At 40.4% G+C, this 15,756-nt stretch overlaps 1 protein-coding gene across 3 annotated transcripts in view; it reads right to left on the bottom strand.

Moving 5' to 3' along the window:
- Arhgap10 (Rho GTPase activating protein 10) overlaps nucleotides 1-15,756 on the bottom strand; it is a 286,545-nt gene that overhangs the window by 199,377 nt on the left and 71,412 nt on the right. For all 3 annotated transcript variants that reach the window (XM_076865270.2, XM_076865269.2, XM_076865271.2), the window contains exons 2-3: nucleotides 15,525-15,620; nucleotides 15,392-15,453 (exon numbers count right to left, since the gene is read on the bottom strand). In XM_076865270.2, the coding sequence (XP_076721385.2) occupies nucleotides 15,392-15,453; nucleotides 15,525-15,620 (158 nt within the window). The remainder of the gene's footprint in view (nucleotides 1-15,391; nucleotides 15,454-15,524; nucleotides 15,621-15,756) is intronic.

Genomic DNA, 15,756 nt, shown 5'->3' on the forward strand with positions numbered 1-15,756 from the left:
AAGATTACTCAAGAACAATTTTAAATACCAAGGTTTGTCCTTCATTTGGAGAATTAATTTGATGCAATACCCACCCAGCCTCCAAGAGTTAATGCTAGCACTGGAAAAGAACACAAAAGATTTGTGTCTGACCGTTTGCAGGTCAATAAGCAAATTTCCAAAACAAGGATGGCACTAGTGTGACAGATAACAGTACATCCAACTTTCTAATTAAAAGAGAATTTTAATTAAAAATTCTTCTAAAATTCCTTATGATGCCAGGTGTGGTGGTGTACACCCAAAATCCCAGTGACTCAGGAGGCTGAGACAAGTTCGAGGCCAGCCTCAGCAACTTAGTGAGGTCCTAAGCAACTTAGACCTTGTGTCAAAACAAAAAATAAAAAGGGCTTAGGATGTAGCTCAGTGGTAAAACACCTCTGGGTAAAATCCCCAGCATAAAACAAAAACAAAAAAAAGAAAAAAATCATTATTATTTTTCTTCAGAAAAATCTGACTTGGTAACTTTGGAATGGAGCCTAAAAATTTCTACTTAAGAACAAAATAATAAGGCAGCCACTAAACATTTTAGCAAGGCACTGTTGGGCAACAAGGATTGTTTTCTTCTTTTTCTCAAAACAGGAGAATCCATGGAATTTCTTAGGGCCTTTTATAATTTCACAGAAATACTGGATAATATTTGTTAGTACTAAGTGTTACTGGTATTTTCTAATGTCAAAACACTGTGCTTCCCCAGAGACCAATGAATACCAAATCTAGAACTACCCCTACTAAGCTAAAAGCAATTTATAGTGATGACAGTATCTCAAATTTCACAGAGACAGTTTGAGTAATAATGAGAAAGCTTTCAAATGCTAACTTGTAAGGAGTCAGTCAGATAAAAGAGGCAATGACTTTACAACCACACTTAAGGTTATACAGCCATATTTTTTCCTATAAAATTCTTAGACTAAGAAGTTGCAAAATTCCTTTGTTGCTAATGAGCCTTGAAAAGGGTTTTGGATAATCATACTTGGAAACCAAAGGGAGCTCTGTGAACATAAAACAAGTTAATGTGTCAGTTGCTCTCTCCCTAGAGCAAGGGACAGCCAACTTTTTCTATAAAAGGCCAGGTAATAAATAATTTAGGCTTTGAAGCCATGCGGTCTCGCCACTATAGCACAAGAGTAGCTATCGACAGTATGGAAGTGAAGGGATGCAGCTTGTTCCAATGAAACTATGTCCAAAATGGAGGCAAGGAGGATTTGTGGGCCATGGGCTGCAAAACACTGCCTGAAATCACCTTGGGTTCCTGTAACAATAAATATTATCTTTTATGTTCAACAGACATTTGCTCTATTGGCAGCCTACTAGGAATTTGGGGTGGGGGGAGTGGAATGTTGAGCGAGAATCCATTCAAGGATCTCTCCCACTGAAAAGAGAGCCTCCAGAACGGTGCCATGGAACAGGCCTGCGATGAGGTCAGCGCTGAAGGGCAACTACTCAAGTGTATGTCTTAACATTTTATGTGAATAGTGGGATAAAGCCTCTAAAGTTTTTATTTAACTCAAGTTCAGCAAGAGCCAAAGGAAACCACAAGCTGCCCCAGAAGATAATGATCATGCGCACCACTTACACATATTGCTCAAATCCAAAAAGAAACCTTCAGATCAGAACCCATCTCCATAGTATGGTAACCATGTTCTCAGACTTGTTTCTTTTTTGGTACGAGGGATTGAACCCAGGGGCAGTTAACCACTGAGCCACATCCCCTGCCCCCTGCCTTTTTGTATTTAGAGACAGAATCTCACTGAGTTGCTTAGGGCCTAAGTTGCTGAGGCTGGCTTTGAATTCACGATCCTCCTGCCTCAGCTTCCTGAGCCATTGGGATTACAGGTATGCACCATGCCACCTGGCTCAGAAAGGCATTTCTAATGGGAGTCAAGCAGGAACATGATCAGAATGCTAAAGAGGTTCAGGCAGAAGAAGTAAGTAAACCAGGTTTTGAATGGGTGTTGGGAGGAAGAGAACATTTAGAAGCAACAGGAAACTGTCTTTAAAATATCTAAATGGGTACCGAGTAAGAGAAGAAAAAAAATCAATTTGATTTGCTCCAAGTGGGCAAAACCAGGTGTAACGGGCAGAAGCTACAGAGCAGTACATTTGGTTTCATTCTCAGGAAGGACTCAATAAGAACTGTAACAGGCCAGGCTGCATGAGGAGGTAGTGCCCTCCAGCACCTTCCATGTGAACATGCAGAGGCTTGAAGACTAATGTCCAGGTAGACTCTGTCGCAGATTCCCAGCCTGGCAGAAGGAGGGCCTAGGAGACCTCCGACACCCTGCTCATCTCATATCCTGGGGTTCCGAGTAAGCCTGGAGGAGCAGAAGCACAGAGACTATTGCCTTGTTGCCTTAAAACACTGCGATGGCAGACTCAAGAACTCAGAACTTCATGATTTAGAGTAAAAGATCAAAAGGATCGTCAATGTTGTGGGGGATGAAAACATTTCCAGCAACTGCCCAGGACTGAATCCCTTTGCATTGGCCATGTAAGAACCTTAACTGGGTAAGAAGAGAATGAATGGTCATTTTAAGTGAGCCTACAGATCAGGCCAGAGCTAAGCAGTTGGTTGCCAGCAAGAGCTGACCAGCAGAGGACGGGACTCCACTGTGGGGGCAAGTGCTGTCGAGGTCCCAGCAGAGATCCGAGGTAACATTCCGATGTTGTCAATCCTACAGAGAAAAGGGCTTCAAGCCCTAAACCCATGCTCAGTAACAAGACAATAAAACATAACTACAGTCCGTGACATTTTTAGCCACAATATTTTTAAAAGTGTCAGCCTAGGCAAAACAATGAACACATCGGTATAAATACCAAGTCGTGCCTTTCTAATTACTCGGTACTAACAAATGGAGCGAGTACAACAGAAGGACTTAACAGCTGTTCCCCACAGACCTCATTTTTTTAAGCCTGGATTCCAAGTGTTTCTGACCCCCAGAGGAATGCATAATCTGAGTGCAAAGGAGAATTTCCACTATTTTCTCCCATGACCTTCCAGACTCTTCCCATTTCATTATGCTAAAGGGAAAACTCGACTTTCCAATTCCGAGGTCAAGAATAGCAGCGAAGGAACCACTCGGCAAAGATGGTCTTTATTTTTCCTTGAGACAGAGCTTGAGAACAGGCACCAAGGAACTATCACATGTATTTGAACATAATTTTTTTTCTCCCAAAATGATCCCTCAGGGGGGAAAAGGGGATTTGCTTTATATGTAGATTCTTCCAGAATCTTCAAGGAAGATTCTTCCCATTAGTTTGATCTCAAAAAAAAAAAAAAAAGAAAGAAAAATTGAGGAATCCTAGCCCGAAATGGCCCCTAACACATCTAGTTTCAGATACTTAGAGTTACAAAAACAAGAGGAAGCTAAAATATTTAAGAGATTTAGTTATTCTGGAGATCACCTAAAATTTCTAAGTTCAGTGTTTAGGGAATATAGATCCCTTTAAAAGGGGCAAGGATAGTGGATACATTAAGACAACCATGAAAACACATCTCTGGGATATTTTTAAAAAGAAAATGTTCAATCGTGCTGCAAATAGGTACTAGTGGCTTGAGAACATTCCCCGCAAACGCAATAGAAAGATTTTAAAAGGTGCTGTATCTCAAAAACCTCAGACAGATGTGGCCATCTGCTCTGGAAAGCTGTGCTGAAAAACGCAGACCGTCTCTGGGATGAATAAAATAATGTCAAAGGTGTCTAGGTTCAGAAAACTTTAAGAAACAAGAGGGGAAAATATTTCTACAGTACAAGTTGAACTTGTATATTATTTAAAAAATATGGACACATTTTATCAAGTGAAGAATAAAAAGCAGACACCTGCCAGACATGGTGGTGCATGCCTATAATCCCAGCAGTTCAGGAGGCTGAGGCAGGAGAATTGTGAGTTCAAAGCCAGCCTCAGCAAAAAATGAGGCAATAAATAACTCTGTGAGACCCTGTCACTAAATAAAATACAAAATAGGGCTGGGGTTGTGGCTCAGTGTTCAAGTGCCCCCGAGTTCAATCCCCAGTACCAAATTTTAAAAAGCAGACACCTGATTATCTAGTAAGACATACAAATGCATACCTAAAAATGTGCATATCCAAACTATTCAAAAAGTATTTCGTTTTCTATGGGAAAATGGTTCTGTCTTACATCAAGTATATTGGTAGTAGATACCTGTCATTTCATATTAAGCTGCACTTAAAACAAACCCCTTCCCAAGTATGAAGAATTTTACTAATGAGATAGGGCTCATCTCCCATCATAAAAGCTGAAAATGACCACAGGCTTTCCCAAACATCTTGTAAAAAGATAATATCTCTAAATTGATCATATATTCACACCTAAGACTACTAGCTAGTGCTTCAAAAAAATAAAATCAGTGACCTGAGACTGGGGCTATAGCTCAGTGGCAGAGTGCTTGCCTAGCATGTGTGAGGCACTGGGTTTGATCCTCAGCATCACATAAAAACAAATATTAAAAAAAAAAAAAAAAAAAAATCAGTGACCAGAAATTCCAGTAAGATGGTAGCTACTACTCCAGTTTCCAGAGGCAGCAAGTCTACCAAGAGCCCCAGGCACAGTGCAAACAGTATCTACACTCTCCTGCAAGTAGCAGTGTCCTCTCCAAGCCAAAAAAAAAAAAAAAAAATTAAGTCTATATATCACCAAAGCTCTGTGATGCAACTCTGAGTGTCATTCCTGGTTCCCAAACCTTTTAAAATCCTGCAGTCTTTGATAAATCCCCTTTCAATGCAGAACAGCTAGCACTTGTCACCGAGAAACCAGACCAACATAGGCTTAATATTTTTTAAACTTTAAAACTGTACAAATGACACTGTCAAAATGCTTTCAGCACTATTTTTGTTAAGATTCCAAAATAAAATTGTCCCAACTGAACCACTCGTTAGTACTTACATTACTCTCCATGGATGCTCATATTTTGTTACCCTTCTCCATCTAGCCAGTGGCTACCCTGAACTGTATCTTCCCCCGTCAATCTATGCTCAAGTCCTACTAAGATTAAAATGGCCAATGAAGTCCTCTTATTTTCTTTAAAACAAATGGAATAATAGAGTCAAAGATTCTGACATTGACAAAAAATGAAGTGTCACAATTTTGTTAACAGCCATACCACAGTGAAAACGAGGAATCCACTGTTTTCTCACTTGGGATTAGCCCTAACCAGTTCTATCTTTTGAATAATCTCCATGTGTTATTGATTATTCTCAACCATACAGGATTGACACTTTTTCCCTACTCACGTTAAATCAGGAAAGAAAATTCAAGGATGTCAAACCTGAAGCCATTTTAATGTCTAAATGAATCCTTGTATGGCATTTTATTTTAAGCACAGCTCAAGATAATATAATCCACCTCCATACGAGAAAATAATATAAAAAGCAAATTAAATTTTATAGTAATGGTTCAAAATAAGAACTAGTGAGAATTTTAATGAACCTATATACAAAGCACTAACTGGGGCGAGGGTGCTATAAATTAACTCTACCGAGTTTGAACTTGAAAATTAGGAGTCAATTAATACAAAACTGTTCCTTGAATACTTGGTCTTTCCGCCCACAGCAGCTTCACTTAACAGCGCAGGGCTCATATTTGCATAATGTGTTTCAAATTTACTAGTTCATTTATCACACTTTTGCTTTCACTGAGATAATCCAAGGATAAAATGTCCCCAGTAATAGGTTTTTAAATCAACTTTCAATCCTGAATCCTAAAACAAAATAAAAGGATGGGAGCAAAAGTTCTGGCCAAAAAAAAAAAAAAAAAAAAAAAAAAGTCTATATATCAAAGGTTAAAGTGCTCTTCACATCTCTTCTACAAAAGAGTATCTTAGGACTTGTTTACACCTACTCCTTCCCCACTCCCCCCAAAATGAAAGTTAGTATCAATTTTAAAAGAATAAGAAAATTTTATTCAGATTTTTTAAGTTAAATAACCTCTAAAGTGTTTTTTTTTTAATTATGCTTAGGAAAAAATGAGAGTCATAACAAAAGCTACTAAGTATTTTAGGAATGAGTTAGCCTAATAAGGATGCGTAGATATTTAACCGCAATCTTCTTTGCTTGTGTGCTTTAAGGACAATAGGGACCTTGCTTCTATTTTTTTAAATAGTTGGCCAGAACATTATGAGAGTGAAGATAAAAAACCAGAGAAGTGAAGAAAAGTCTGTCAGAACACTATAAAAGTATCATGAAACTGAATTTGAGATTTAGGTTTTTTTACTTTTAAATAAATAAGATAAAAGACATTATTGTTGCTGTATGTATATACGTGACTGTATGACCAATGTGATTCTGCAACCTGTACAGAAAGATGAGAAATTATACCCCATTTGATTCAAATGTATGCAATGTCAAGATCATTGTACTGTCATGTGTAATAAAATAAATAAATAAAATGTCTATGGGGAAAAAAAGAATGTTTCTTAAATGAATAGTATTAGTGTCATAGCTAGAAATGGAACCTCAAGCATAATAAGGCAATAAACTCTTGAGAAAAATATTAAGAGCATCTTTGACCAATGACAAAAGACTGGGTTCTTCATCCCTTCTGAAATACATAAGCTACTGGAGTGGACAAAAGAAAGGAGGTGTGTGGAGCCAAAAAGCTCCAGCAGGCTACCAGCAGTAGCCACCATCTTGGACGAGAGCCTAATTCATCACTGCATCCCTACAGCACTATGCAGCCTGCAGGCGGTATTTAAGACTATTTGTCTAATGATTCAAGACAGATTCTCCCATATACTTAGGTAACAGAGCAGCGAGTCCGCTGGGCATGGTGGCACACATCTGTAATCCTAGCGGCTTGGGAGACTGAGGCAGGAGGATTGCCAAGTTCAAAGCCAGCCTCAGCAACTTAGCGAGGTCCTAAGCAACTCAGTGAGACCCTGTCTCAAAGAAAAATATAAAAAGGACTGTGGCTCAGTGGTAAAGCATCCCCGAGTTCAATCCTGGTACAAAAACAAAAAAAATAAAAAAGAACAGTGAGTCTGTATAAATGACGGAACATTTCCTGCTGGTAACAATAACCAGTGAACATTGTATGTTAAGTGACCCGACACATTATCTCTGATTTAAAACTGTTCGTTTTTATGTTAGCTGGGGTCCTCTAAGCAGACATCAAGAAAAACTTACAAATATAAGAAATGTTTTAGAGGAAACATTTATGAGAGAAAATCGGGGGTGGTGAGGCTAGAAGAGAGCCACCAGATAACAATGGTTTTTAAAAAGTGTGCGAACTAGAAGACTGAGATCTTGTCCAAACAGGCCAGGAGAGGTACCAACCAAATTCCTGGTTCTTCATAAAGCTGCTTTGTGGACAGCAACTACAAAGGAAAGGGTTAGGTGTGTACCTCAGTAGTAAACCATGGGCTTATTAGCACACACAAGGCCCTGGGTCAATCCCCAGCACAGGTACACACAAAGTGTAGGAATAGTATTAAATCTCAGAGACCTGAAAACAAGGTATAATGTCTTTAAAATACCAGAAGATGAAAGGAAGTCTATTTTTAATCTCCGTCCCCAACTTAGCCACAGAATGTCACTCCACCTCAGTGAGTTCCAATTTCCTCATTTTTATTTAATAATGTGGTTAAATATAAGTTTCCCTAAGTTCTCTCTCAACTGTTTTCAGAGGCCTTACCACTGAGTACTTTTATGACAGAATCTGAAGAATGATCCTAGGTGTCCTGGCCCACCCAGAATATTTTCCCCATGAAACACATGCAGCTAAACTAACATCCATTGACAGAATCACTCTTCTGAATGAGACAATTAAATGAATGGGCTGGTTCCAATCTGGTGTCCTTTGAGGTATGTGTGTTTGGGTGGGGAAGGAAGATGAGTCCAGAGACAGCTGATTCCTAAGAAGCAAAGAAGAGGCCCCAAGGAAATCAAATACAGGAAACATAGGTTTCAATGGGGAAGTAGAATCTGGCGATGACAGGCTGGGAGGCCACAGATGATGATGAGTCACCAAAGAGGACACTGAGTCACAGGGCAAGGCCTCACCCAGAGAGAGCTCCAGGAAGGAGTCCAGGCCTCCTGCCCAAGACAATCCTCACTCATTCCAGAATTTTTATTTGAGTAAGTCTGTCATTGCTGTAGGATTCTAGGTATGTAAACATTAAACACTCAACAGGTATATCCCTGACAAGCAGGTTTCACAACAGCATCTGAATGAATTATAATGGGTTTATGAGAAAATAGGACATTAAAACAAGCAAATGGTAAAGGTCAGTTCCAAGGAGAAAAGTCTTCCTAAAGCTAGGTCATGGATAACTTTTAAAGCAAATATAATAAAGCAAATATTTTTCATGAACAGGCATAAGATGGATTTTCCCATTCTGAATATGCCTGCCAACAGAAACCCACATAAAAATGTGTAACTTTATCTGTAGAAGTGATTAAAACAAGTTTGATATAGCCGTTTATTATCATTATCATTACTGTAAGGTCAAACTAAAAACATCTTTCCAATAGCATCTAGCGTCATAAACACTCATGACCATAAAGGAACTCCAAGCAATATTAAACACAAATTAAGCAATATGGAAATGCCTAACAGCAGAAACCTGCTCCATTAAGTCTCAAATCCTTTGGAAATGCCAGGTAAAGGCTTTGAAAGATTACTTTAACCTCCTAGGAGACATGAGATCATCAGAAAGCAATCTCTAGTATATTCAACTTCCAGACAGATCTAGCTCTGAGGCAAGGATTGCCAACCAAGATTTCAGGGCAACCAAGGCCAAGGGCCTTGATTTTTAGAAGCCTCAGAATCACCTGGAGGGCCTATTAAAGCACCAGCTGGCAGAACCCACCCCAGAATTTGATTCCGTAGGCTTGGGGCAAGGCCAGAGAATAAGCAATTCTGGCACGTTCCCCTTTGATGCTGTTGGATCAGGAGTCAAGCATGGAGAACAACTGTCTGGAGCATATTAAACAAAGACTATCATGAAATTTTTGCCAAAAGTCAAAACAGTATTGTTTAAAGTGGGTTAAATCTATTTTAGTAATATTATAAAAACACTTGGGATTTTTTGTTTCTGCAGTGCTGGGATTGAACCAGCACTACAGCTAGATGTTGCTGGGGCCGCTGTGAGCCAATCATCAGCTGGTAGTCTGAAAGTTTGCTGGGGCCCCTTCGGCTGTGGCTCTCAACACAGGGGCACAACGCAGGAGTGCTACTTTCCCAGCCCTTATTTTTTCACACAGGGTCTCACTAAGTGGCTGAAGCTGGATTCAAACTCGCAATCCTCCTGCCTCGGCCTCTTGAGTTGCTGGGATTACAGGTGTAATGCCACTGCTCCTGGCTATAATATGCTCTTTAAATAGGGAAGGGGGCAATTTGGAACACAGCAAAAAAAAAATCATTGTTAAAGAAAAAAAAATGTTATGGAAGAGATTGAAGACAGTGAATGAATGACGAGAAACGAGGACAAGTATGGGCCTTTCCTGTGACCATCTTCACCACAGGGAAAGCCTCAACCCTCAGCAGCTCAGGACCTTCTCAGGACATGTTAGCCAGCAGGTGTTCTCTGGCCTGGTGTTTTCACAAGGGTGAAGTATGAGGTGGAGAAAAACAAGATGGAGTAAAGAAGATCTCAATGGACTGACGAGTCTGTCTTCCAAGTGGGGAAGGGACACAGCAGGTGGTCAAGGTGTCTTTGGGCCCCATGTGGCATGCCTGGCCTTCCCTCTCCAGGCACACTCTTCTCTGCAGCTTCCCTCGCCTCTGGCACTCACACCAGAGCTTGCTTTCCACCAGAATCCTTAGAAACTGAGCCATGATTTGCAGAATCGTGAGAAAAATAGCAACGATCTGATAAAAGGACACACATAGACAGCGCCATACAGTGTGAAGGGCTTTCTGGAGAGCATATAAATACTGCTACACTACTTTAAGTGTCCTTAGACTCCTGGACAGCGGCCCATGTCAGGTAAGTACAACACGTCCTGCCATGCCAGAGAACCCCGCCAGGAGCTGGCAGCAGAAGAGCACATAGCACTTCCTCAGAGAACATGCGCAGGAGAGAGCAGAGTTAATTCTGGCCACCAGCTGGACCCTGCTGGCTCCACAGAGTTACTTCCACAGTCAGAGCTGGCAGCAGCATCAGTAAAGACGACTCTCTTTAGAGCACTGTTTTGAAGGCAATATTGACATTTTAAAGGGCTAGGCATATCCATTCATGGAAACTGGACTTCTGGGTGTGGACGGAAATAGTGACTTCTTTTTTTAGACTGGTGCTCTTTGAACTTCTCTCTCCAATAATTCATTTTTTGGTTGGCTTTGTTTTCTTGTTTTTTCTTGCGTTATTGTTTCATGTGCACGCTAGGAATTAAACTCAGGGTCTGAAGCAAGCTAAGCATGTGCTTTAGACCACAGTCCCCAGATCCATTTTAATACCACAGAACTGGACATGGGGGGTGGCGGGGATGCAGGGATACAAATAGATGCTTTCAGTCCGACCAGTTTTCCCCTCAAGGAGGAAATCTGCACTACCATGCATCTTTCCTTACCTGGTTAACTCTGATTCACCCTCAGGATTCACCTCTCCAGGAGGCCTGCCCCGAATTTCCAATACCTTCATTACTACAAAAATTGCCATCTCCCCCAGGGGAAGCCAACTACTCAAGGAAAGGAAACAGGTCTTTATCTTTACAGCCTGTGCTTGGCACATGGTGATACTGGAACTAAATACAGCCTGCTTGGTTATACACATGAGGCACGTGAATATATATAGTTTTTGGCTCAAAACCAAGAAGTGAAAGGAAGATAAGTACAGCAGGGAAGAGGGGAGGAAAAGGGAGGAGGGTGAGGATTAAAATCAAATTCCTCAAATGTATGACTTTGTCAAAATGAACTCAAATATTACATATAATCAGAATACTCTATAAAAAAAAGAGGCTACAATTAAGAAAAAAAGACTATTCAGTTTTCTGGGTGAACTCTATATGAAAAAATAGATGCACACATGATATTTAATTTGTTGTCACAGAAATATTTTAAGAGCTCAAAAACTAGGATGGTAACATAACTAATCTCCAATGTACCCAATTCTCATTTTTAAAAGTTATGAACATTTTGAAAATCTATTTGTTCATCCTTATCTCCACATTTAAAATATATTTTAAAGCAAAAATAAAAACAAACAACAGGAACTTGTTCCAGATTGTTGAGCTTCCAGATAGATGACTTTATTCCCTTAAAATATAAAGTCCTATTTAACATTTATTTAGAATATAGAAAACTAAGTTATTTGGCATCAATCTTTGCCTTCTAAAGCATATTGGATTTTTTTAAATTTTAATGATTCGGCCTTAATTGATAAATACCCAATTATGCTCCACCATTATTTAATTAGGACTTCAGGAAGTACTGAGCCAATTACTTTTAGAAAACCAGCCATCATTAGAATTCTGTTTCATTTCTTAGAAGCCACCTTAGACTGCTTCTACTTCCATCTGACCACTGTCATTTTGTATTCCTTTTTTCATCTGTGGCTTTTAACATTCTGGATTCGCACACATTTTAAGAAAAACAAGTTTTTAGAAATTTCTCAGAATGCACTGACATCCATTTTAGCTATTTCAAGTCCTTTCTTGTCGCTGTGTTCAGGAGACAGGAGCTTGCAGAACAGTCCAAAGGCGCTCCCCTGTGTTTCCACCCCACAAACTCCCAGCTCCAGTGATACACCTTCCCATCTTCCTCACAGTCGCAGGCTTAGCTGGTGCCCTCTCTGTGGCGGCCACACTCAATACCTTTGTGACTACCCTTAGTCCATTTTCACTAAGTTTTTCCCATTACTCCCTAGGACGATGCTAGAAATTGCTTTAGATAGTGTATGTTGAGGTTGAAGGCTGGTGTCTCGGAATGCATGAGTGTTCAAAGGTATTTGAAGAAGCAAATGCAGCCTTAATGATTCCACACAATTCTCATGACTACCAAAACAAAGTGACTGCTGACTATATCAGGATGAGACACCAACAACATCATATGGGTTAAATGTCACTTCAGCTGTTATTAATTATTTTAAATCATTTAGGAAAGTACTAAAAGTTTTATTTTTGTTTTTTTGAAGAAAAACAGAATAGTACTAGAGATTCTTGTCAAGGGGAAAAATAAAAACAACCTACAGATTTAAAGTGACTTAGAAAGTTAAGCATCAAATGTATACATTTGGGTCTAGACCAACTGTTGGTTGCGGGGGAGAGGGGAGGAGATAGATTTCCAATGAATGTGAGGAAAATGTGAACATGACTCAATTACTAGTGAAATTAAGAATTATTGTTTGCTGGTGATAAGGATGCTGTTGTTTAACACTTGTCACCTTTGGGAGAAATCTGCTGAGCTATTTGTGAATGAAAGGAACCTGGACTTTCTGTCAAAACAATGGAGGAAGCAATGAGGAATTCTGGAGAAATAGGATTGGCTGAGAAGCAGGTTGCTGAGTATATGTAGTTTCAATGTATTTTCCCCTCTATTTTCATAAAAGCTTGCAATTTTCAAACTAAAAAGGAAGAGAGCATTAAGAGTGTTCTGTTAATCCTCTCCTTGGCAGTAGCTGCTCTCCACTGAGCTCCTACTACCCAGCAGATGTCTCTGTTTCCAGAAATAGGTTGCAACACACTGTGCCATTCCTCTCGGGTCCACGGCCATCGGTAGACACCATCTATTCTCACTTGTACCCTGCACTACGAACCCAACCTTATTGTCCTGGTCCCACCTAAAACATACCCTAACCACCATCACAGAGAAGATTAAATCAAGTAGTCATGTAACATAGCTCCAAGAACCATGCCATCTATATCATACAGACTAAGACCATGTGACACTCTGACCTTATCAACTCATTCCAAGGAACATAAGACAAATCAACTATCAAAATAGGCAGTGGTCATATGGTATTTCCACAGAGCTAAATCCAGCCCACTCTGCCCAGAACTCTTCTCCTGCAGAGACCAGGTGGATGCCTTGTACTGTCCTCTGAAAAGGCCTTTGGCACTTTACCATTCAGGAGTTAACGTAGTGGGTCTTTTGGGGGATTTTTTTTTTGGGGGGGTACCAAGGTTTAAACCCAGAGGCACTTAACCACTGAGCCACATCCTCAGTCCTTTTAATTTCTTATTTTGAGATCTCAACAAGTTGCTTAGAGGCTTGTTAAATTGCTGAGGTTGGCTTTGAACTCACAATCCTCCTGCCTCAACTTCCTGAGCGGCTGGGATTACAGGCATGTGCCATGGCACCCTTACACTTGATCTACTTCCGATTCTCATCCTGATTTATTTCATTTTGTAGCACTAATGTCTGCCCCAGAATGTTTCTGTTTTGTTTATAACTTCCCCAGGACCTTATTATATTTATTCATCATCACCTCCTCTCCCTAGAAGGTAATGTCCATGAAGGCAAGGACTCTGACCTGTTTGCCTCTGTGTCCTCAGATTCTAAACAGTAACTGGAACACAGAAGGAGCTCAATAAATATTTGCCGGATGCTTAGGGTCCCAGAAAAGAAGCAAATATCCAAGAGTGCTGAGGGGAAAAAAAGCTGACACTATTAACAAAGAATCCTCATCACCCATGCGCACCAGTTCATGCAATAGAAAGATGTCATAATTCCATTTTCTCCACTATCATATTTAGTCTTCTTTAAATAGTTGAAAATCCAGCGACTACAGAGTAACAACAATAGCTGTCAATGTGTGCCTAATGGGAAAAACCTAATGGGACCACAATATTTTCATATCTCCTCTATGAAATTTCCAACATTCACCAATTATCTCAGAGCTTAGGGAACAGTGCAAATTATATTAGGACTTTCAGAGCACATTTGTCACTTTTTAAATCAAAATCAATATCCTCTTAGCCTAGCAAGGGGGTAAGCAGCTGTAATTCCAGCTATTCTGGAGGTTGAGGCAAGAGGACCACATGTTCAACCCCAGCATGGGCAGCTTGGCAAGACCCTGTGTTAAAATTTAAGAAGGGATAGGAAGTATCTCAGTGATAAAGCACTTGTTTAACACCTTTAAGGTTCTGGGTTCAATCCTAAGTGTGCCACCCATACCCCTGCCCCCCAAAATAAAAGTTACCCTCCTCTTTTAATTCTGCTTCTACTATTATTCTACCCAAAAGAAATCCCTACCAGCCACCTCCTGAGAAATTAAAACACCTAAATGAGCAAGTCCCTGGGATCCCCTGCACACACACATACATGTGCACGTACACACACACACACACACACACACACACACACACACACACAGCTCTCTGAAGCTGGCTGCAAGTTGGGGGTTGGGGGGGGGGTCAAATTTCTGATGTTTTTTTTTCATGTCCCAGCTCTCTCTCTCATTTTGCCATGTGATTGTTAATTTATAAATGAAGAAGCAGAGGCACAATAACAATAACTACCTTAAAAGTTGATGTGAAAATTAAATGACTTAATAATTAGAGAAACAGTCAAGGTTAACTATTTTAACTTTCATGGTCAACATCAGTATTACTACTGCATCTGAAACCATCACACACTTACACTTCAACAATTACAATTCTAGGTAGTACTCTTTCTCAAGAACCTAGTAAAAAGAGTTTGTTTTTGGTTTTGCTTTTGTTTTAAAAGTCTGAAAAAAACCACTATGAACAGACAGTGTGTCATATTCCAGTAAATCTTGATTGACTTAACAAATGTCAACAGGAAGAAAATGCAACCTTTTAAGACAGGCAGGCAAATATTATTTAATATCTTCCAACTTCATTGCCAAGAGCATGTTAAATAAGATCCTCTGCTGAAGCCAGTCACAGAGCACCAGGCACCTAGGGGCACCTGATAGAGGGGGATATTCTTGTTAGTGCTATGATCACAGCTTCCATACCAAGTGGGACTGCAGGGACTTCCAGACTTGAGTTCTGTCCTTCCCCACATGGCCTAGCAACCCGCAGAGCTATGAGTCAGGCTCTCACATCACCCCACTGTTCCTCTGCCCCTACAGAAGCTTTTCTGCTTTTAGGTTTGTAAAATGTGAAGGCTCCAGATGTGCTTCTATGAAATGGGATTAAATAAAGTGTTCAGCTACTAACAGGGCTAAGAAGCACCCAAGCCTACGTTTCACAGATGAAGATACGGGGCTTTGGTCAAAAGGTCCAGACACCTGTCCCGGAGCCAACCACAGTCAGCGTCAGAGCGGCACTAAAAGGGGGGATCCCGAAACCTCATCCATAATTCTTCCCACTAAATGCCCTACTACCACCCCCCGCCCTACCCTGCATCAGAACTTCTACCAGAACCAGTTTCTAAGCCCAGACTTCCCTCCGCCCTTTGAAATCTGACTTAATTTAAATCTCTCTCCACTTACCATAATTTCTCTCTGTTCTTCCAGATTCTTCAAAAAATTTGAAAATTCACGTAAGGAGGCATCTGCAAAGAAAAAGGAGTGAGTATCTGGTGGCCACAGCAGAGGGAAGCAAACCAAAGGTCTGTGCTCATACCTATGCAGCGCTCGTCATCAGTCTCAGCGTCACCAATGAACTCGAACTTGAAGTCTCTGAGTGAATGAGCAAACTTTCGCTGGGCAGCTGAAAGATCTAGAAAAGAAAGGGACAATGATTACTTGGGGGCTGGTTTTAAGCCAAGGCTTAGAAGATGGGCAGAATTGCAGAGCGCCTCTCTACCCAATCCGCGAAGGCCAATCCTACTCCCACCGCCCTCAGCCCGGAACTC

Source organism: Callospermophilus lateralis, chromosome 8 (genome assembly GCF_048772815.1).
Source record: "Callospermophilus lateralis isolate mCalLat2 chromosome 8, mCalLat2.hap1, whole genome shotgun sequence".
Taxonomy (NCBI): domain Eukaryota; kingdom Metazoa; phylum Chordata; class Mammalia; order Rodentia; family Sciuridae; genus Callospermophilus; species Callospermophilus lateralis.